The following is a 24,322-nucleotide window of genomic DNA, read 5'->3' as shown; positions in this document are numbered from 1 at the left end:
TAATTTGCAGGCCATAAATAATAATACCGTCTTGCACTGCTATGCTCCTCCTGTTCTATGCTGTGTGCAGATTATACTGCATTTTTAACATGACATGTTCCCTTTGTTAGTAAATTAAAATCTTGCAGACTGAACATTTCTTTATGCAGACAACTAAGGAAATTACATGACACCCCTGTGCTTGTGCTGATGGGGTCATAAACCGTGCATATTTCTCCATGACATCACCAAGGTAAGCATAGGTAAGGTAATGACAGATAAACCCATCACCAAAAATGAACATTATTTTATAGTAACATTACCACCCTCTTCATCTCCTTTTGTAGGTAGTTTGGGACCATTATTCCAGCCATGTGTTTGTATATTTTTACTCAAATGTATTTGATAGCTTAACATTCTAATCCCAGTAGAGCATATCAGCATTACATCTACATTATGAGACTTACATGAATGTGTACAGGATTACCAAAGCCCGCTTAACAGGGATCAGTGCATTCAAGTGCATTTTAAATGTTAACATATGGAGAGTCAATCTACACTGGTCATTTGCTACAAACAATAAGTCTAATTTACCTGGCACAGATCCCGGGTTTTAAGGTTTTATAGAGTGGACAAACTGTTACAACAGGAGGAACAGACAGTAGTCATAGATTCATACAAGGGACAGCAAAATGTGCATCTTATAAGAAACTTCACTACCTTGCCAGGCTATGTATTGTACAGGAAAACCTCCATAGTTCTGTATTAGAATTCTTTTCAAATGAAGAGACAAAAACTTCACTCAATGAAGCCTATGCTACACTTTACAGCACGGGGTGGGGGTGATTCACGTACATGAAGTCCTTGGTGTCAATGCAAGAAAATAGGCTGTCCTAGTCAATCAGATTGCTTTTTTCCTTTTTCATAGGCCACATTCTCTACAGGCTTTGATAAAGCTCTCCCACAGTCCATAGACAGGACACAAACTCCAAATTTTAAAAATATGTAAATTTGTTTTTCTCCGATACTCTCTTATTGGAGATCACAGCTGACTACACTTTCCAATAAGAACAGAAAAACAGTATACTGTCCATATATTGTCCGAAAACACTTTTTGCCATATGCAGGACCCATTATTGGCTACCGATCTGTGTATGCACCAAATGTGCACACCAAAAGAGGTATGAACAATGACCTACTTCCTTTTTAAATGGATTCTTTAGCTTATAATGTGTATTCTCTGCATGACACCACATCCCAGCAAAGAAATGACAAAATGACTTTATATTAATTGAATAGCAATGGAAAAGTGTTACCTAGCCGCAGCATGGTCTCATTGATTTTACTGGCTGCTTTCTCACTAAGTAATCCAGGGTGATTGCTTTTGATGGAGAACAGCGTCATTACACCTAGATGAGAAATGTATATTCAGTAAACCGGAAACCTTCATTACTACAAAGATCTATTTGGAGACTGACAGCTACAAGGCTATTAAAAAGCCTGAATCGCATGTTATTTGAGATGTTTATAGTTTATCTTTTGTCCAACTAAGATTACAGGCATTTCAACCAAACAGTGAATAGAAGAATAGAAGTCTTTGAGTCATCTTCCCTTAGGGCTGGGTCACATGGGTTGCATATGGAGCATATTTCACACTGCGGATGCGCAGACAGCCGGGCGCAGCTCCTGGCTCCAGCCGGGTAGCTCTGTGTGTCAGATTTCTACAGTAGGAAATCTGCCACTATAAGCAAACACACAGAGCTACCCAGCTGCAGCCAGAACCTCACTCTACAGTCTCTCTGTGACTGCAGTCGATGCATCTTCATCGTGAAATACACTGCGAATGAGCCCCATGTAGGCCCTGCCCTTAAAGGGGTACTCCAATGGAAATCAATTTTTTTCTAATCAACTGGTGCCAGAAAGTTAAACAGATTTGTAAATAACTTTTATTTAAAAATCTTAATACTTCCAGTACTAATCAGCTGCTGTATGCTCCACAGGAAGTTCTTTTTTGTTTGAATTTCTTTTCTGTCTGACCACAGTGCTCTCTGCTGATACCTCTGCCTGTGTCAGGAACTGTCCAGAGCAGGAGAGGTTTGCTATGGGGATTTTCTCCTGCTCTGGACAGTTCCTGACATGGTCAGGGGTGTCAGCAGAGAGCACTGTGGTCAGACAGAAAATAAATAAAAAAGAACTTCCTGTGGAGCATACAGCAGCTGATAAGTACTGGATTTTTATATAGAAGTAATTTACAAATCTGTTTAACTTTCTGGCACCAGTTGATTTAAAAAAAAATTGTTGTCCCCTTTAATACTGCCACGTGAAAGTGGGCAAAAGAAAGAAAGAAAAGCAAAAGAAAATAAATAAACTGGACAGTGCACAAAAAGCTTCCTGGAATCTTTGTAAAACTTCTTAAACTGGCACACAGGTTTTCCTGCACATTATTTCTATAGTTTTTCGCAGCAGCTTTCCATATGCTCACCTCGGATAAGGAAGTAACCTCCAACAATCAGAACAATTCCGATTGGAGCCAAGACAAAGCCAGCTCTATACCTGTAGTTTTTGTATCCCACAAAGCAAATACCGCTCACAGAGTCACCATCCACCTGTTAAGACACAAACAAATATATCACAAGTGCAGTCTTTATATTTTATTTATTTTTTTACTAAAAGGGTTATCCAGGATTACAAAAACAAAGCTAATTTCTTCCAAAAACAGCATCACCCTGTCCTCAGGTTGTGGTATTGAAGTGAATGGAACAAAGTTGTAATACTGCACACAGACTGAGGACAGGGATGGCATTGTTTTATGAAGAAAGTAGCTCAGTTTTTGTAATTCTGTATAAACCCCTTAATTCTAGCATTTTATAGTATTGAACACTGTGGCCTCAAGGCTTCATACACATGGCAATGTGGTATGCACAGAGGCATACGTGTACACAGTAATACAACATGCGTCCGAGCATGCCATATTTTTCTCTATCTCATAACCAAAATCTCATGGGGGGCTTTATTGAGGATGCATGCAGTAAACATCCTTTATATGGCTATGTAGATGATGCCTAATACATTGGCCGACATTTATCTTTGACTTTAGACTGTTTTTTGTGTCTAGAAAAGGTGCAAAAAAGGCGCAAGCAGGGTTTACTTGAGCCTTTTGGTTTACACATTTCTGCTGATTTTGAGTTGCAATCCACTGATTTTGGCAATACACGTGACTTCTATATCATGTGTATTGCCAAAATCAGTGGATTGCAACTCAAAATCAGCAGAAATGTGTAAACCAAGAGGTGCAAGTAAACCCTGTTTTATGAACTGCGCCTTTTTGTGAAAAGGCGCAAAAAAGGCACAAAGCCACTGAAAAGTCTCTAAAACTACACCAGCCCAGACTTAACTTTTTGGTGTATGTGAAGAGAGAAATTTCAGAAAATGTGACCTGCACAAAATTTATGAAATGATCTGTGACCATTTAATAAATTTGGTTCTCCTACACATTACCAGCGCACACACAAAAAAAGGTGTAGAAAAATGCTGCACTTACACCTACAATGATAAATGTCGGCCATTGTGTTTATTTGTAAAAGATGGTTCTAAAATGCCACCTTGTGGCCAATTTGTGAAGTACACGTTGGAAGCTATGAAACTGTAACGGACAAAAAAAGTGTAGGAGTTAATAGTTTGTACACTTTATATATATATATTATATATATATATATATATAAAATGTTTAAAAGTAAAGAAATCTGAAAATACTTTGAAACACCATTATACTATCCTAATACTAAAAAATGTACCTAAAAAATACCTAAAAAAATTATCTGACAAAAAAAAAAAAAAGTGTAGGAGCTGCCCCAACAAACAGCTGTTTTACAGCTCAATAAAGGACTTAAAAATAGTCATTCTTAAGACTTAGGCTGCATTCACACCACGTTTTGTACATACGGGTGCCGGATCTGGCGGGGGAGGGGCAAACCGGGCGCTCCCGTACCCCGGCCGGATCAGCCCGTGACTCCATTTACTTTAATGATCCGACCGGAGTCAAACGGTGACTCCGGTCGGCTCAGTTTTGACCCGTATGCGGTTTCCTGACTGGACCTAATATTGTAGTATACTACGGTTTTAGGTCCGGTCCAAAACCGCATAGGGGTCAAAACTGAGCCGTCAGGAGTCACCGTTTGACTCCAGTCGGATCATTAAAGTAAATGGAGTCATGGGCTGATCCGGCTGGGGTACGGGAGCGCCCGGTTTGCCTCCCCCCACCGGATCCGGCACCCGTATGTACAAAACGTGGTGTGAATGTAGCCTTAGATTGGATTCATTGTTATTTGAAGTTTTGTGGTGCTTTAAAGCGCAATGAAAATTCATTAAAAAGACATTGTTATGCATGCCAAAAACAAGCATTACAATACCTGCAAGAATTTACACTAACACTTAACTGTTCCAAAGCAAACACACAAAGCACCAACCACTTCCCTTTGGTCTAAGTTCATCAATCTGCCAGAAACCAAAACTGTGTCTTTTCCCATAACAACCAATCACAGCTTGTTTGGAAATTAAAGCTGAGCTGTGATTGGTTGTTAAGGACAAAACCAGACAGTTCTGTTTTCTGGCAGCTTGATAATCCTTTGCCAAATGTTAATAAAATGTATTGGAGATTGCATTTCCTCTAAAGCATAGTGGGCTTCATAAATATTAGTCAAAAAAAGGTCATTATAGCCCCTGGAAATCAACATTCCCCTCTTTGCACTGTGGATGTATCAGCCAAATGCTGCCCACTATTTACCACAGCCTATTAAGTTCAGATTTCTTTTAGCCGAAGCCAGAAGTTGGATTCAAAAGTAATGGAAAATATAAAGAAAGGACCTGGCTGAATACCGTCAGCGGATCAGCGTTACCTGGAAATTAGGTTCATTTTAAGTAGAATTAACCTCGATTCCGGGTAGTGCGTATCAGCTAGGAAATAAACCCTTCCAATTCAAAGTCTTATTACCTACTGGGCTCTTCTGGGAGGAATCTGGAAACGCGAGAAAATTCCGCTACAGAACTTCTGTAATGTGCACTGAGCAGCAGAAACACTTTCCTTTTTTATTTTTATTTTTTATCTTTTGTTATGTTGAGGAATGTTACAAATCTTTTCTAATTTATTGTAAAAAGGAAAAACAAATATACTACATTGACATAAGTATTCAGACCCTTTACTCAGTATTTAGTTGAAGCTATTCAGGCTCCAGTCTTTTTGAGTTAGAAATCTTTCTTGTGTCATTTACTGAGGAGAGGCTTTTTTTCTGGCCCATTCTGCTGTAAAGCCCAGATTGGTGGAGTGCTGCAGTGATGGTTGGCACATGATCTTTGGCGCTTAGCCAGCTTGACTATTAGGTTCATCCTCCCCTGGTGGGGTGGCCAGTTTGAGGAAGAGTTCTAGTTGTTTTCCACTTAAGAATTATGGAGGCCACTGTGCTCTTGAGAACTTTAAATGTAGCAGTATTTATTTTTGTACCCTTCTCCAGATCTTTGCCTCCACACCACCCTATCTGAGCTCTACAGACAGTTCTTTCCACCTCATGACTTGGTTTTTGCTCTGATATGCATTGTCAGCTATGAGACCTTATATAGACAGGGATGTGTCTTTCCAAATCATGATGAAATGGTGGCGGTTTTCTATACCCTTATTCCACTCTACATGCAGGTCCTTTCACAGGGGGTTCCAGGTTGTATCTTTAGTGCGGATCTCCTTAGTCACTGTAGCATTTGTCTTTCACTATATGGTTAGTTTACATTTCAGTTTGGGGCTAGCTCTCATTTCTATTTGGCACTTTATCATGGATTGATTTGTACTGTTGCACTTTTATGCATGTTTTACAGAGACAGCACTTTACATTGTATATTTATTGAGAGCCCTGCATGTATTTGCTGTAGTCATATTTTGTATTCGTTATTTTGTGAGCCATTGCTCTTATTGCATACACCCACAGGTGTGTAGAAGGTGTTATATTTGTATCCTCCGCTCTGATATTTATCCAATTTTACATCGGAAAGATGATCAAGAGAAATGGGAGGTCCCAGAGCCAAATTTTCAAGTGTCAAAAGGGTCATAATACTTTTGTCCATGTAAAATTGTTAGTTATTCCTATTTAATACATTTTCTAAATTTTCTAAACTTTTGTTTTCAATTTGTCAATATGGGGTATTGAGTGGAGATTGATGGGGACATTTTATTTATTTCATTTTAGCACAAGGCCATAAAAAAATGTGAAAAGGGTCTGTAAACTTTTTGAATGCTTAATCCTGCTGGACCCACTTCTGTCTTCAGTTTAAAGGGAACAAGTCAGCAGATTTTACCCTATATAACGCTTGGCAAAGCGGGCACGGCGGTGACTAGTTTAGAAGTTCATATCCGAACCATCCCTGGGGGCAGCGCTATATAGGGTAATATCTAATGATTGGTTCCCTTTAAAGAGGTATTCCAGGGAGATAAAAATGCACGTTTTATTGTGTCACATACTGTTACACCGAGCGCTCCGGGTCCCTGCTCCTCCCCGGAGTGCTCGCGGCGTTCCTCTCTCTGCAGCGCCCCGGTCAGACCCGCTGACCGGGAGCGCTGCAGTGACACTGCCGGCGGGGATGCGATTTGCATAGCGGGACGCGCCCGCTCGCGAATCGCATCCCAAGTCACTCACCTGTCCCAGTCCCCGGCTGTCACGTCCTGGCGTGCGCGGCTCCGCTCCTTAGGGCGCGCGCGCGCCAGCTCTCTAAGATTTAAAGGGCCAGTGCACCAATGATTGGTGCCTGGCCCAATCAGTCTAACTAGCTTCCACCTGCTCCCTGTCTATATAACCTCACTTCCCCTTCCCTTCCTGGCCGGATCTTGTTGCCTTGTGCCAGAGAAAGTGTTTAGTGTTGGCCAAAGCCTGTGTACCAGATCTCTTGCTATCGTCATTGACTACGAACCTTGCCGCCTGCCCCGACTTTCTGCTACGTCTGACCTTGCCTCTGTCTAGTCCTTCTGTCCCACGCCTTCTCAGCAGTCAGCGAGGTTGAGCCGTTGCCGGTGGATACGACCTGGTTGCTACCGCCGCAGCAAGACCATCCCGCTTTGCGGCGGGCTCTGGTGAAAACCAGTAGCAACCTAGAACCGGTCCACCGACACGGTCCACGCCAATCCCTCTCTGACACAGAGGATCCACATCCAGCTAGCCGAATCCTAACACATACTTGTATTTAAAAATAGAAAACCTTTGTGTGATTCCCAGTGAGTGTATTTACTTCTTCCCAGAGGTTGTGTATCCCTGTCTTTTCCTCCTGCATGTCATCCCAGCAGTCTCTGCTTGCTCCCCCTCCCTTTGGAGCTGATACGTCACACATTTACCTCAGGAGGCTTGACTAGAACAGCAGGGCTGCATTATGAAAAGCCCCCTGAGCTTATATAAGGTGTCACATATTGGCCAAGACAGGAAAGGGAGCTGGCACGGAACAAAAAGCTGCCTGGATTAAAATGCAGGTGGAGAAGATAAAAATACAACATTTGTTAAGTACACTGGAAATTCAAGTAAATGGCATAATAAAAAAGCCTGCTTATTTCCAATAACAACTCTCAACCAAGTGCTCTAGTATTGCAGTACTGTCCTACAGAGAAAAATGTGGATGCCTTTATCTATTCCAGGACAAACCCTTTTAATATACTTGTATTTGCACTACCCAGTCTTCTTACCTGAGCAACTGCCAGGATAGCCACAGTCAGCACAAAGGGAATGGACCAGGTGATCAAATGGAAGTATGAGGTCCTGCCAGAAAGTGGCTGGTGAGTGGTGCCCAGGGCTTTGAAGGATGTGTGCCAAGCATATGTGAGCATGACAAACCAGATCACCCCTGACATCATGGAGTAGTAGACAATGACAAATATAATGACACAGGAAAGCGTTTCATTTGATCTGGAAAAAAAAGCAGAAATGAATATGAGCATCCGCTTCTACACTTATGCCCCATTCTTCACTCACATAAAAGTATCATTTGATCACATGAGGCTGTAAATGGTCATATAACCGCAATAACAATGTAAGCATTAGCGGCGAATACATAGACAGGATGTGTAATCCAAGAAACAACAAGAATTAGATTAGAAAACAGAATATTGCTCTTCAGCTTTCTTAGTACCTACCCACTCTCTTATCTCCTGCAAGCTATGATGCTGATCCGCTCTGACCACTACACAGGGAAATATTACATCACATCTTATTCACGATAAAAATAAAAACTACTAGGAAAAAAAGCAAGATGCTGGGGGAGACTCACTGAGAGGAATGCAGTATGGAGGGTATAACTAACAATAATTGTAAATGGGGTCAAATATATTAAGTTGTCATGATGTGGCATAAGGAAGAGAAATGTACAGTGACCCCCCCCCCGACCTACGATGGCCCTGACATACGATCATTTCAACAAACGATGGCCTCTCAGAGGCCATCGCATGTTGAAGGCAACATCAACATACGATGCTTTTGTATGTTGGGGCCATCGCATAAACGGCTATCCGACAGCGCAGACTGCTTCAGCTTCCACCGGATAGCCGTTTACGGTGCCCCGTGTGGTCCGCTCACGATCACTTACCTGTCCTTGGGGCTCCGGCGCGTCCTCTTCGGGATCCCCTGAATTGTCGGCGCTCTCCATCGTCGTCATCACGTCGCTGCGCACACCGTCCCGTCATCCAATAGGAGAGGCGTGCTTAGCGACGTGATGAGTCGTCGGAGAGCGAGGATGCCGGGGAAGCAGAGGCCTTGCCGGAGCGTCGGGGACACCCCAGGGACGTGGTGACACCGATGGAGGGCGACATCCAGGGCTGCGGTGAAGGGCAGTGACGGTCCGGAGCGGCGGGGACACGAGAGTATAACCTACAATACCAGTGGTCATCAACCTGCGGACCTCCAGATGTTGCAAAACTACAACTCCCAGCATGCCCGGACAGCCAACGGCTGTCCGGGAATGCTGGGTGTTGTAGTTTTGCAACATCTGGAGGTCCGCAGGTTGTAGACCACTGTCCTGTACTTTACATTGCACGGATCCCTCAACATCGTATGTTGAGGGACCACTGTACAGATGTGGACAAAACTGTTGGTATCCGTCTGTTATAGATAGAAAACCCCACAATGCTCCCTGAAATAATGTTCAACTGACAAAAGTAATAACGAATAAAAAGTGACTGAAAATAAACTAGAAAAAATTGGACACCGCTTTAGAATTGTGGTTCAAGAGAATCATATCGAAAAACAAACTAATAGAACTGGCCTGGACTTTACATTTAGTTGCACAAACTTTTGAGGCAGTCACTGCCATCCAGCGATTTCTGTCATTCTCAACGAGACATTAAAAGATTACAAAATTAACAAAGCTTACGTGGGTTCTCCAAGTCTCATGGTGCCATCTCCTCGACAAACAATTTCTTTCCGGGCACCATCCATGAATTGAGCTAGCCACCCAATGCTGCCCATGAAGAAACAGGCATTGACGTAAAAAAGGATAACAGCGGGGTATCGGTTGGAATTTTTCCAATCTGAAAGAAATGTAGCCTGGCAAAAAAAAAAAAAAGGAATTTAATAAAAAAAAGTTTCTCAAACAACCAATGACTGCATTGTGTAAAAGAAATTTGGTCATCTAAAACATGGCTAATGCCTGCTTGCATTTTCAGTACAATTTATACCAGCCCAACTCTTGATTTTTAATAGGAAAATTAGGGTCTGTGGCTATGTTTTGTCATATATTTGGGAGCATTCCTGGTGCATGCGGCAAACGTCTTCACCTGAATGCATTGTAAATATACCCTAATGTACACAATAAAAAGCAGCTGTGTTGCACCCATGCCCTTAAACAAGCAGTGTGCTCCATTGCCCACCAGCTTACCAGAGTGAAGAAGGTGAAAAATATAGTGACCGAGCTGAATATGGCGATGTAGACATGCATCTCTTGATGCTCCTTTGGAGTAAACAGGGGGTTCTCACACTGAATACCACAACCTTCCACGTCTTCATACCAACTCTTAGGATTGTCAGTGCGGACCAGTGGTGCTTCACAACGACCTGAGCTGTTGAACTTGATGTTTTGCACCTCGTTCTGCAAACAAGGGAACAGTGGCATTTAAGCAGACACATACACACAGATACGCAGTGTTACACTAGCACTGACTACCATTTAATGGAACAAAGATTTTAGGAATAAAAATCAGTAGGTAAATTAGCAAAGAAAGGTGGTTAGTCTACTGTATGTTCAACTGAGACTAAAAAAAATGGAAATGACTCCTACAGCTTTAGTTACATATTTTTAGAGGCCCCTTTAAATATAATACTTTCTAATGTGGGAAACATTTTAATGTTTCCCTTTGGTTGGGGTATAGAAGATAAAAACAGGCTAACAAACGAAAAGAATGCTGTCCATGCTTATGTTAAAGTATTATGCCCATCTTAAATAGTGATCTTAAAGATGTATTAAATAGCGAATTATATTAAATGGAATCTGCTAAATCTATTTGCTGAAAAGAGCTGTACACATTGTTGGATAGCTGTTCAGGTACAAAAACAAGCTGTGCAATTCCTGGACTAGTTTCTAAACTCTTTTTTTTCCTCAGCAATGTGTCAAGGATGTGGTGTCGAGCTACTTAAAGGGGTATGCCAGGAAAAACTTTATATAATATATATATATATATATATATATATATATATATATATATGTCACGATGCCGGCTGGCAGGTAGTGGATCCTCTGTGCCGGAGAGGGATTGGCGTGGACCGTGCTAGTGGATCGGTTCTAAGTCACTACTGGTTTTCACCAGAGCCCGCCGCAAAGCGGGATGGTCTTGCTGCGGCGGTAGTGACCAGGTCGTATCCACTAGCAACGGCTCACCTCTCTGGCTGCTGAAGATAGGCGCGGTACAAGGGAGTAGACAGAAGCAAGGTCGGACGTAGCAGAAGGTCGGGGCAGGCAGCAAGGATCGTAGTCAGGGGCAACGGCAGGAGGTCTGGAACACAGGCTAGGAACACACAAGGAAACGCTTTCACTGGCACGATGGCAACAAGATCCGGCAAGGAAGTGCAAGGGAAGTGAGGTGATATAGGGAAGTGCACAGGTGATCAGACTAATTGGAACCACTGCGCCAATCAGCGGCGCAGTGGCCCTTTAAATCGCAAAGACCCGGCGCGCGCGCGCCCTAAGGAGCGGGGCCGCGCGCGCCGGGACAGGACCGACGGAGAGCGAGTCAGGTACGGGAGCCGGGGTGCGCATCGCGAGCGGGCGCTACCCGCATCGCGAATCGCATCCCGGCTGGAGGCAGTATCGCAGCGCCCCGGGTCAGTGGATCTGACCGGAGCGCTGCAGTGAGGAGAGTGTAGCGAGCGCTCCGGGGAGGAGCGGGGACCCGGAGCGCTCGGCGTAACAATATATATATATATATATATATATTAGGGATCGACCGATTATCGGTATGGCCGATATTATCGGCCGATAATCACGATTTTGAGCATTATCGGTATCGGCAATTATCTTGCCGATAAGCCGATAATGCCCCGCCCCCCGCACCGCGACCGCCACCCCCTCGACCCGCCGCACCGCACCTCCGACCCACCGCACCGCGTCGCCCCCCCCCACCGTGATGCTAGGCGGTATACCGGTATGGATTTTTTCCCATACCGCTATACCGGTCGGGCCCCTCCCCCACCCTCCGAGTGAATAAAAAAATTAAACTTACCCGTAATGGGGGTGGTCCAGGCCATCCTTCCTTCATGTAGTGTCCGGGGGCGTTCCGGGTGGAGGGTGGTCCGGTCCGGGCTGTCCTTCTTCTCCGGCGGGCCTCTTCTCCACTCCGGGCAGGCTCCGGCCTAGTATGCATAGACGCCGCTACGCCGTGACGTCAGGTGCGTCGCTGCGCACGGGCGTCACTGCGCAGCGACGTCTATGCAGCGTACTAGGCCGGAGCCTGCCCGGAGTGGAGAAGAGGCCCGCCGGAGAAGAAGGACAGCCCGGACCGGACCACCCTCCACCCGGAACGCCCCCGGACACTACAGGAACGATGGATGGATGGCCCGGAGCACCCTGGCAGGTAGGGGAGAGAAGCGGGTGGCTGCGGCAGCGGCCTATGGCCCCGCAAAAGCCACTGCAGATCATTGATTTAAAGCACCCGCTTTAAATCAATGATCTGCAGCAGTGTCGCAGGGGGTTAAATAGCCGATAACTTATACCGAAATATCGGTATAAGTTATCGGCTATCGGCCCTAACCTGCACTGATTATCGGTATCGGCCCTAAAAAAACGATATCGGTCGATCCCTAATATATATATCTCAACTGGCTCCAGAAAGTTAAACAGATTTGTAAATTACTCCTATTAAAAAATCTTCATCCTTACAATAATTATCAGCTGCTGAAGTTGAGTTGTTCTTTTCGGTCTGGCAACAGTGCTCTCTTCTGACATCTCTGCTTGTCTCGGGAACTGCACAGAGTAGAAGAGGTTTGCTATGGGGATTTGCTTCTACTCTGGATAGTTCCCAAGACACGTGTCATCAGAGAGCATTTAGACAGAAAAGAACAACTATACTTCAGCAGCTCATAAGTACTGAAAGGATTAAGATTTTTTTATAGAAGTAATTTACAAATCTGTTTAACTTTCTGGAGCCAGTTGATATATAAAAAAAAAAAGTATTTTTCTTGGATAACCCCTTTAAGTACCACAGCCTGGCAAAACTAATCACTTGCCCTCACCTCCCAGCCCCTTCTATATATATTTGAGGTCTCTCTAGAGATATAGGCAAGTGAGGTGGTGTGCCAGGCTGGGGAATTAGAGCAGCTAGGCTTTACATCTTTGACACTTGACTGGCAAATAAAAAGCTGACAGATTCCCTTTAAATAATGATGACATTTTCCTAGGATAAGCCTAGACGGGATCACTTCACTGTCAGTAAGGGGTCTGATCTAGTGCTGTGTTCTATTAATGCAATGCAAAAAAAGCACAGCATGGTCCAGTTCCAAGCAATATTTTATAAGGAGACAATAACCCTGTAATAAAGAGGATGTTTTCATGAAGTGCCACACAAAAGGTACTGATTCTTTAAGTGAAGACACAGCAACTAGGGCATCTTTTGGGCAATGGACTCTGTGATTAGCTTTGCAAAATATCTTTACTCTATGAGGAAGAAAATGGTCTCTCTAGTGCCACTTATAGGTAGGTAGTCTGTCTTCGTAGTCTTCACTGCAAGTAAGATCCTGCAAAGATAATTGGAAGTGGACTTGGTTATCAGACTAAATACACCCATCTATAGGCACCTCAGGAAAGGACACTGACTTATAAGTGGCACTGAACAGAGTTTTCATCCTTCTGGAGGAGAGCTATTTTGCACACTTTTCATGTTAAAACTGTCTATAAGAAAACCACCCAATCTGAGCTCAGCTTTCATTTTGTATTTTGTTATATAAATTTAAAGCTGAACTCTAACTGCTTGCTACGGAAAAAAAGACAGTTTTTCTTTTAGACAAATTTTAAATATATCCCGTGTCTTAGAGCAGTTTTATATACTATAGTATTGCTGCTGTTATCTGATATGGCCATTGTGTCATTTCCTTTTCTTTGTACTTTATGTTTTGTTTTTTAACTGTTTTTTTTACAATTTCATTTTTGGGGGGAACATACATATTTAGAAAAAAGGGTTTAAGTAGAAGCTCTGCAACTGCTTACCGGACAACCCTCGGGGAACCGATCTGTGGAGCACTTCAGAAAATCCGGCCAGCCCCTCTCCCGCTCTACAATAGCGCAAGGGCCACGTGTAGCCAGACACAAGCCTTGACTTGGCAGCTCTACTTTGCCAGCCTCACACTTTGGCATGTACACAGCACACAGCAGGGGTTGTATCGCCTCCCAGCAGCGGGGAGCATTCCGTAACCCTGACAAACAAAAACAAGTTTAGATTTCATTAAACATATACAGTATACACTAATGGATAGTTCAGTGTAAATACAATAGTCTACATTATGCTACATACACATTTCATATGCAGACATTTAACCACTCTATGGGGGGGATTCATCAACATCCGTGTATGGTAGAGCTTTTTTACCCCTTTCTGCTGCGTGTATTTGTCATTAACCTGCGCAAAATTTACTAAACTTGCGCACGGGTCTCTGTGAATCATTTGCAGTAATAGAATCCAGCCCATCTCAGCTCTTGAAAAAAATACAAGGCAGACTTGTACGTGTGCTCGGAGCTGGTGTATATTTGCGCAAGAAAATGACACTTTTTTTTTGTGCAAAAATAAAAGACACAGTTAATAAATTCATGTCTATCAGAAAAAAAACGGCTCCACGGTACACCTGAAGGGTGACATCTTTAGAAAAAGTTCCACCAAAAAAGACGCACAAAAAGAACGCAGGAAATATCCTTGCGCAAGATTTTGCACAAGAAAATACACCTAAAATGACTCTATATAGATTGATGAATCCCCCCCTATGTCTATATACTTGGGTACATTCCAGTAGAAAAATAAATAGTGGAGTAAAATGCATATGGGTATGTTAGGTGTTCCATTTCAATGACAAAATTCTGTATTTTTTTACCTGCTTACATACATGACAGTGTGCCACGCTTGTCTAATGTTTAAGCCTTATTTACAAATCTGACTAGACATTGTTTTGGCACCGAAAAGTGGCACATTATAAGCCAAAATAGAATTGGTGTAAAACATTTAGACACTTTTAGGCTATGTTCACACCTCGGAATGTCCGCACAGAAAATCTCCGTGCAGACATTCTAAAGACTGCGGGCACCGGCAGCGCAAGAGAATCCCATTGAATTAAACCGGACTCTGCTGCTACGAAATCTCAGTGCAGAATTCCAATGTGGAATTCCGCACCAAAAATTCAGAGGTGTGAACATATACTATGTTCACACGCCAGAATTTCTGCATGGAATTCTGCATGCATTTATAGCCAGAATTTTTGCTGCAGAATTTGGGCTGCAGGAATTAAATTAAAGGAAATCTGCAGCCATATAACACTTATCCTCTATCCACAGGATAGGGGATAAGTGTCTGATAGCGGGGGCTGATAGTGCCTCCCCGCCTCTTCCATAGAACTGTATGGGGAGGGGGCGTAACCGTCGACCTCTCAGGTCGATGCTACACGCATTAGTGCTCACACTGAGCACTAATGTGGGGGCCCCAATCAGGAAATCGCGGGTGACCCCCACAATCAAAAACTTATCCCCTATCCTGTGGATAGGGGATAAATGTTTTTTGGCTGCAGTTGTCCTTTAAAGTGAATTGGCTATAAACTCATGCAGAATTCTGATGCAGAATTCCAGGCAGAAATTCTGCCGTGTGAACATAGCCTTAGAGTTAAACATTTCACTTTAATACAGACCATGCACCAAAACCATTTAAAAAAAAAAAATCTAGAGCGAAGCCCGTTTTATTAAATTATTTTCTCCAAAGCAAGCCCACACTGGCATTGGGATGTCAGAAGGGAGATATGCAGTAGTTGTTCCAAAGGGGCATATCAAGCAGCTAGTTTATGGGTATATGGAATATAAAATCATCTTAGGCAGCAGATCATTTAACAACTAACATTTGGCCTGCCAAGTATTACAAAAATAAGTCCTTAGATAAAAGGGTTGTCTGGTCCCAACATATTGATGGCCAATCCTCATAGAATAGGTCACCAATATTAAAATATCAGATTGGGGAGGCTGACACTTGGCACCCATGTAATCACCTGTCCCCCCAAACAGCTCCATTCGCTGTGTAGTAGTCATGCTGGGTTATTGCAGGACACTAAACAGAGAATGCAGCCAGCTTTCTTCACTGTGTATATGCCAGAGCTGCTGCTTGGACAAACAGCTGTCATCACCCCCCGATATATTATGGAGGACATAACCTAAGAATAGGCTTTCAATATGTTGTGAAAACCTGGAAAACCCTTTTAGGGTACATTCACATGTACAGAACCTGCTGCATATTTTGCGCAGCTGATTTTGCTACCTACTGAAGTAAATGGGTGGTAAAATCAGCAGGAGAAAATATGCAAGCAGGTCCTGTACATGTGAACATATCCTTAAAGGGAAACTGATGATCACATGCACTAAACCCAATATACAGGGTTATAGTGTGGGTGAACAGCATTAAGCTGACTTTAATTGGTCCTGTAGTGGCAAAGTTCTGTCCATTTTAACCCTTTTTACTATAGCGCTTCTCTGAGCATAGGAGGAAAGGAGCTGGCTCGCCGTGCTTCCCTGCCTCCTCAATATGCCTTGCTATGCCAGCCTCTGTAATGAATATGGTAACTTCTTCACTCACATTACTGGGATGTAAGACTGCTGGCGCATGAGTGCTTTGCTCTTGTAGCAGAGTGCAGGCGCCTCTGCCTTGCTACACAAGTCAGATGTAGAGTTGCAGTGGCGCTTGCACTCTGCTACAAGAGCAAAGCACTCATGTGTCAGTGCAGGAACTCACCCAAGATTTCCACTCAAGGGCTGGTCCTTCAGGGCTCCTGCTGTGGAAAAAGTGCAGGAACTCAGTTCCTACGCGTTCCTGCAGGACTTGAGCCCTGTTTAATATTTAAGGGGAAGAATAGAGAATATGCATATTGAGGAAACAGGGAAGCACAGCAAGCCAGCTCCCCACCTCCATCGTGCAGAGAAGCACAATAGCAATAGGGGATTAAACGGCCAGAAGTTTGCCACTACGGACCAATTATAGTAAGTGACCACTCAGATTAATGCGGTTCAACCGCACTATTACCCAGTATACTCAGTTTAGTGCAGGTAAACAGCCTGTCAGTTTCTCTTCAAAGGGAACGAATTATCCTGATTTTTACCGATTAGTGCCAGACACTAAAAAAAGTTATTTTGTTTCTATTTTCTGATTTGTAATTTTTTTATTACATTTTTGTACATTATTATGGGGCAGCCATCGTGCCTGCACTATGTTTCACAGCATTCAGAGATGTGCCTAACAGCAAGCCCCATAGAGACAGGCAACAACAAACTGAAGCTGTCCTATTGACTGTGACCATTGCAGAGGTCATTTTATTTTTTTTAATAGCCGAGACAAGTGCTCTCTATCACCCAAAATGCAAGAAAAAGTGCAAGCGTGTCACACTAAAAAAAACATGCACAAAGGATGTGGTCTATCGCTAAGCCCTTCTCCAACAGGAGAGAGGCCCCCCAACAAACCAACCCTTCACATCCGGGCCAAAAGGCACCTGCAAGGATCCAGGTTCTATGCCCCTTTTCGTCGAAGCTACTAAGGGGACACAAATGCACCCTGCTTCAACCTAGGCGTTAACCAGGGTATCAGCCGAGAAGCCGTATACTGATGGCATCTCGACCAAAGCCAAGATGGCCAGACTCTAAATTCATAAGATGACGCTTTGGGTTTACACAAAATGTTCCCCTGCATATTTTAAAAGGGAGGGATGCCTAAGGGTAAGAGTAGTGACTAATATGGGGTTCATTTGACAGATAAATTGTAAGCTTTTTCATTAAAGGGGTACTCCGGTGGAAAACTTTTTTTTTTTAAATCAACTGGTGCCAGAAAGTTAAACAGATTTGTAAATTACTTCTATTAAAACATCTTTACCTTTCCAATACTTTTTAGCAGCTGTATGCTACAGAGGAAATTATTTTCTTTTTGAATTTATTTTTTGTCTTGTCCACAGTGCTCTCTGCTGACACCTGATGCCCATAACAGGAACTGTCCAGAGCAGGAGAAAATCCCCATAGCAAACCTATGCTGCTCTGGACAGTTCCTGACACAGACCGGGGAAAGGTATGATACAGAGTTTTTTACAGCTTGGAAAAATGTTTTAAGTGTAGGAGGGGTGTTAGGAGTAGTTAGGGAATATAATCTGAGTTAGTTTAGAAAATATGGTTTGATGACAGGTACTCTTTAATGCATTTGTCACCCCTAGACTAATATGGCGTCAGTTTAATGGATATCAACTATAGAAAAAGAAGGAGGGGGGCTCAATCCACACAAAACCCCATAAAATACAGGTGCTACTCAGTGATAAAGAAACCAAATTCAAAAACACAAAAACAACACTGGAATAGCAGCACACCAGAATTATAATGATAAACAAATCTTTATTATACAACACGTATTCTGTAAACATTACAAATATTGCACTTGTGGAAGGAGACCAGTGCAATATTTGTAATGTTTACAGAATACGTATAATAAAGATTCGTTTATCATTATAATTTTGGTGTGCTACTATTTCAGTGTTGCTTCTGTGTTTTTGAATTTAGTTTAAAGAGGTACTCCGGTGAAAAACGTAATTTTTTTTTTTTTTTTTTTATCAACTGGTGCCAGAAAGTTAAACAGATTTGTAAATTACTTCTATTAAAAAATCTTATTCCTTCCTGTACTTATTAGCTGCTGAATACTACAGCGGAAATTATTTTCTTTTTGAAACACAGAACTGTCTGCTGACATCATGAGCACAGTGCTCTCTGCTGACATCTCTGTCCATTTTATGAACTGTCCAGAACAGCATATGTTTGCTGTGGGGATTTCCTTTTACCCTGGACAGTTCCTAAAAATGGGCAGAGATGTCAGCAGAGAGCACTGTGCTCGTGATGTCAGCAGACAGCTTTGTGTTTCAAACGGAAAATAATTTCCACTGTAGTATTCAGCAGCTAATAAGTACAGGAAGGATTAAGATTTTTTTAATAGAAGTAATTTACAAATCTGTTTAGCTTTCTGGCACCAGTTGATTTAAAAAAAAAAAAAAGTTTTTCACCGGAGTACCCCTTTTAAGTGGATACGTCTACAAAGCTATTCTATATTTCTTGTTCTTGCAGTATAGGCTACCTTTACACAGGCATTAAACACGCTGTTGAGCATTGTTCTTATCCTATCGAGAGACCTGAGTAACTGAAGTATTATTGTGAATGTATTTTTAGGGATCATTTTACTACTAGTATTTAAAGTGCTATACCTGTCTGGGAGACTGGCTGTGGAACCAAGGAGCTAAGGCACAGGGGAAAGGAGAAGTAGGAAGTGCTTGACTGTGTACAGTATTAAATGAGTATTCCCATTAGTGGCATTATGGCATGTCCACAGTATATGCCATAAATGTCTGATAGATGTGGGCCCGTACAGCCTGGTTGCAATGGCCAATCGTTATTCCCATTGACAAAACTGGGTGCTGTGCAAAGAGGACCGCTATCCCCACCATTGCTGTGGCCACAGCGAAGAGATCCTGGTGATTGAGGCCCCCTGAGCAGTGAGCATGCCATGAATCCCCAGGAGCCATAAACAGTGAGCATGCCATGAATGCAACAATGCATCTATAAACAGCACCAGAGTGCCCCTTTAAAAAGTGTCAAAAAGGCTCAAAAAGAAGACCCGCTAAGATGGCAATACCCCTTCTTTATAAAGTCCCACCGGCCAGACACCCCACAATCAGACATCTTACCCCTCTGTTTTCTTGTTGTTGGACAACTCCTTTTGTAACTCAGAGGTAGTAACTTTTTATTTATAGTTACTGGATCTGGCTAGGAAGTGTCAAAACTCGTTTGTGTCAGCTCATTTGTCCCCTATATCGGGTTTTGTGGTCGGACTAAAAACTGTGGTATGCTACAGTTTTCAGTCTGGCCGCAAAATTGGATACGGGGCAAAAATGAGCTGACCAGAGTCACTATCTGACCCAGGTTGGCTCATTCAAATGAAGGAGATGTGGAGTGTCAAAACTTAACGCTCCCGTATCCGGTGACTGTATGAAGAAAAAGTGATGTGAATGCACCCTAAGTACAGCGGATAGAATCCCTTTCTTGCAGCAGCCATTAACTCCTCCTTAACATGAAAATAATGTATCCTGGCTAGGACATCTCAAGGCACATCTTCTGCCAGGTGTTTTGGCCTGGGGACCCTATGTGCCCTGTCAATGATCATGTCCCGGTCCACAGAAGTGCAGTGTGGAAGGACTAACTGAATAATGTCCTGCAGATATTGTTTAAGAGCAGAGGGTGCCACAGTCTCTGGGATACCACGGAACTTGATATTATTCCGGCATGACCGGTCTTCAAGGTCTGCGATCTTGGTTCTAATGGATGCCACCTCATCCTCTAATTCATAATGGGCATCCACCAGCTCATTGTGTGAGGGCACCAGCTCCCCCATCTTCGACTCAACATGGGTGATTCTGGACTGGACCTCAGCTAGGTCCTCTCGCACAGGGTGGAGCAGTCGCACCACATCACAGTGGATGGATTGATGAAGTGCCAGGAGCATATTCTTCGAGGTCAACTCAGTGACCAGAGCATTGGAGGAGGGTTGATTTGCCAGGCAATCCGCCACTCCACATATGGAGTCGCTCACCTCAGTCTCAGGAATCAGCACGTCCTCACCATGCAAGCGCTGCCGTTGTTTCACTGGACTTCCGGAGGATGGAGTAGCGACAGAAGACCGCGAGGTACCGCCGCCCGAGTGCCGCTTCTGGTTATCAGAGGTTCTCGAGTCCAGCAAAACCTCCGCCGGATTAGGTAAGAGAGGTGAGGGTGGCACAGATGCGCTCCGCCGCCGGTCCCCAGCAGCGAGAAGCAGGTCTTGAGATGCAGGCGAGGCAGGGCCTGCAAGGGAGCGCACGCCAACGCCATCTTGGGTTCCTCAGGGATCAGAGTGCGTGTAAAAGTCCGTGAGCTTGCGGACCTTATTGCCCGGTTTCGTCCTCCTGCGGGACCTGGAAGACATAGCGAGTCGGCAGGTGTGGGTGTCAGCCAAATTAGAAAGCTGAGTGGGCTAAAAGTCGCTGTTAGTCGCCTGAAGTGCACGGAGCTCCCCGATCAAGCGGCCATCTCCGGCAAGCGCCAAGCCACGCCCAGCGCCAAGCTGACCACTGCCCAAACCCTCACTAATTCAGGCTTGTCTGTGTGACACATCAGAAGTTTGTATAAATGATAAGAAGCAGCTCTAGATAATAAGGGGACTTTATCATACAGTTTACCCTCTTTTTTACTGTAAAAGTAACAAATTGGGTGCACATGCCCTCTTGTAGTCTCTAAACCAATCCAAGTCTGACCAGCCTTACAAAAGCATCTAAACAGGCAGCATGTTGTTGGAAATTGCAAAAGGGCTTTAAAATTCATGTAAAAATGGAGTACATATTTGTTCCTTTTTTTTCACTTTGATGCCTATACTTACTATAAAGTAATACAGGCAAAGCTATTTTTGCCATAAAAACAATAAAACAAAGGCATATGGCAAGGTAAAGCATTTTCCGGCTCCTCATATACTAGCTAGCTGTGTTCTCAACTGGAGCTTCTCTGAAATGATCTTGCCGCACCACAAATTTAGCAAGTGCTGTGCGATACTTTGATAAATTTGTCGTATGGCTGTCAGAAATCCTGTAAATAATGTGCTCTATGAACTGATTGATAAATTCCCCTCAAAGCCGATAATGCCCCGCCCCCCCGCACTGCGACCGCCCCCCCCCCCGACAAGCCGCACAGCGACCGCACCCCCGACCCGCCGCACCGCACCCCCCCACCGCACCGCCCCGGCCCCATTGCCTCCCCCATCCCCGGTTTTATTATTACCTGTTCCTGGGGCCCACGCTACTTCTGGCTCCTGCTGCGTCCTGCGTTACGCTGTGCACAATGACGAGTGACGTGACTTGCGCGACGTGACGTCAACGTCAGTGCGCACAGTGACAGCTCAGGAGGACGCCACCGGAGCCAGATGTAGAGTGGACCCCTACATCTGGATGTGGGGGTGCGACATGGTGCAGCGGTGGGGGAAGCGGTGCAGGGGTGGCGGTGATAGGACTCAGGACCCCCGGACAGGCAGGGGGAGAGTAGCGGGTGGCGGTCTATGGCACCGCAAAAGCCACTGCAGTGCATTGATTTAACCCCTTAAGGACCAGGCCATTTTATACCTTAAGGACCGGAGCGTTTTTTGCAATTCTGACCACTGTCACTTTAAACATTAATAACTCTGGAATGCTTTTAGATATCAGTCTGATTCCGAGATTGTTTTTTCGTGACATATTCTACTTTAACTTAGTGGTAAAATTTTATGGTAACTTGCATCCTTTCTTGGTGAAAAATCCCAAAATTTGATGAAAAAAATGAAAATTTTGCATTTTTCTAACTTTGAAGCTCTCTGCTTGTAAGGAAAATGGATATTCAAAATATATTTTTTTGGGGTTCACATATACAATATGTCTACTTTATGTTTGCATCATAAAATTTATGAGTTTTTACTTTTGGAAGACACCAGAGGGCTTCAAAGTTCAGTAGCAATTTTGAAATTTTTCACAAAATTTTCAAACTCACTATTTTTCAGGGACCAGTTCAGTTTTGAAGTGGATTTGAAGGGTCTTCATATTAGAAATACCCCATAAAAGACCTCATTATAAAAACTACACCCCCTAAAGTATTCAAAAAAACATTCAGTAAGTGTATTAACCCTTTAGGTGTTTCACAGGAATAGCAGCAAAGTGAAGGAGAAAATTCAAAATCTTCATTTTTTACACTCGCATGTTCTTGTAGACCCAATTTTTGAATTTTTGCAAGGGATAAAAAGGAGAAAATTTTTACTTGTATTTGAAACCCAATTTCTCTCGAGTAAGCACATACCTCATATGTCTATGTTAATTGTTCGGTGGGCGCAGTAGAGGGCTCAGAAGGGAAGGAGCGACAAATGGTTTTTGGGGGGCATGCCGCATTTAGGAAGCCCCTATGGTGCCAGGACAGCAAAAAAAAACACATGGCATACCATTTTGGAAACTAGACCCCTCAGGGAACGTAACAAGGGGTAAAGTGAACCTTAATACCCTACAGGTGATTCACGACTTTTGCATATGTAAAAAAAATATATATTTTTTTTACCTAAAATGCTTGGTTTCCCAAAAATTTTACATTTTTAAAAAGGGTAATAGCAGAAAATACCCCCCAAAATTTGAAGCCCAATTTCTCCCGATACAGAAAACACCTCGCATGGGGGTGAAAAGTGCTCTGCTGGCGCACTACAGGTCTCAGAAGAGAAGGAGTCACATTTGGCTTTTTGAAAGCGAATTTTGCTCTGGGGGCATGCCGCATTTAGGAAGCCCCTATGGTGCCAGGACAGCAAAAAAAAAAACACATGGCATACCATTTTGGAAACTAGACCCCTCGGGGAACGTAACAAGGGGTAATTTGAACCTTAATACCCTACAGGTGTTTCACGACTTTTGCATATGTAAAAAAAAATATATTTTTTTTTACCTAAAATGCTTGTTTTCCCAAAAATTTTACATTTTTTAAAAGGGTAATAGCAGAAAATACCCCCCAAAATTTGAAGCCCAATTTCTCCCGAGTACGGCGATACCCCATATGTGGCCCTAAACTGTTGCCTTGAAATATGACAGGGCTCCAAAGTGAGAGCGCCATGCGCATTTGAGGGACTTGCATAGGGGTGGACATAGGGGTATTCTACGCCAGTGATTCCCAAACAGGGTGCCTCCAGCTGTTGTAAAACTCCCAGCATGCCTGGACAGTCAACGGCTATCTGGCAATACTGGGAGTAGTTGTTTTGCAACAGCTGGAGGCTCCGTTTTGGAAACAGTGGCGTACCAGACGTTTTTCATTTTTATTGGGGAGGGGGGTTGTATAGGGGTATGTGTATATGTAGTGTTTTTTACTTTTTATTTTATTTTGTGTTAGTGTAGTATAGTGTTTTTAGGGTACAGTCGCACGGGCGGGGGGTTCACAGTAGTTTCTCGCTGGCAGTTTGAGCTACGGCAGAAAATTTGACGCAGCTCAAACTTGCAGCCGGATACTTACTGTAATCCTCCGCCCATGTGAGTGTACCCTGTACGTTCACATTGGGGGGGAATCAGTGCAAAACTACAACTCCCAGCATGTACGGTCTATCAGTGCATGCTGGGAGTTGTAGTTTTGCAACCGCTGGAGGCTCCGTTTTGGAAACAGTGGCGTACCAGACGTTTTTCATTTTTATTGGGGAGGGGAGGGGGGCTGTGTAGGGGTATGTGTATATGTAGAGTTTTTTACTTTTTATTTTATTGTGTGTTAGTGTAGTGTTTTTAGGGTACAGTCACACCGGCGGGGGGTTCACAGTAGTTTCTCGCTGGCAGTTTGAGCTGCGGCAGAAATTTTGCCGCACCTCAAACTTGCAGCCGGATACTTACTGTAATCCTCCGCCCATGTGAGTGTACCCTGTACGTTCACATTGGGGGGGGAACATCCAGCTGTTGCAAAACTACAACTCCCAGCATGTACGGTCTATCAGTGCATGCTGGGAGTTGTAGTTTTGCAACAGCTGGAGGCACACTGGTTGTGAAACACAGAGTTTGGTAACAAACTCAGTGTTTTGCAA

The 24,322-nt window shown here is 43.6% G+C and overlaps 1 protein-coding gene across 2 annotated transcripts in view; it reads right to left on the bottom strand.

Moving 5' to 3' along the window:
- The window catches only part of SMO (smoothened, frizzled class receptor), a 47,728-nt gene that overhangs the window by 8,314 nt on the left and 15,092 nt on the right, over positions 1-24,322 (bottom strand). For both annotated transcript variants that reach the window (XM_056569327.1, XM_056569328.1), the window contains exons 2-7: positions 13,687-13,892; positions 9,871-10,080; positions 9,367-9,539; positions 7,688-7,907; positions 2,462-2,585; positions 1,296-1,388 (exon numbers count right to left, since the gene is read on the bottom strand). In XM_056569327.1, coding sequence (XP_056425302.1) covers positions 1,296-1,388; positions 2,462-2,585; positions 7,688-7,907; positions 9,367-9,539; positions 9,871-10,080; positions 13,687-13,892 — 1,026 coding nt within the window. The remainder of the gene's footprint in view (positions 1-1,295; positions 1,389-2,461; positions 2,586-7,687; positions 7,908-9,366; positions 9,540-9,870; positions 10,081-13,686; positions 13,893-24,322) is intronic.

Source organism: Hyla sarda, chromosome 4, assembly GCF_029499605.1.
Source record: "Hyla sarda isolate aHylSar1 chromosome 4, aHylSar1.hap1, whole genome shotgun sequence".
Lineage (NCBI taxonomy): Eukaryota > Metazoa > Chordata > Amphibia > Anura > Hylidae > Hyla > Hyla sarda.
This window is presented reverse-complemented; position numbering and strand designations above follow the sequence as displayed.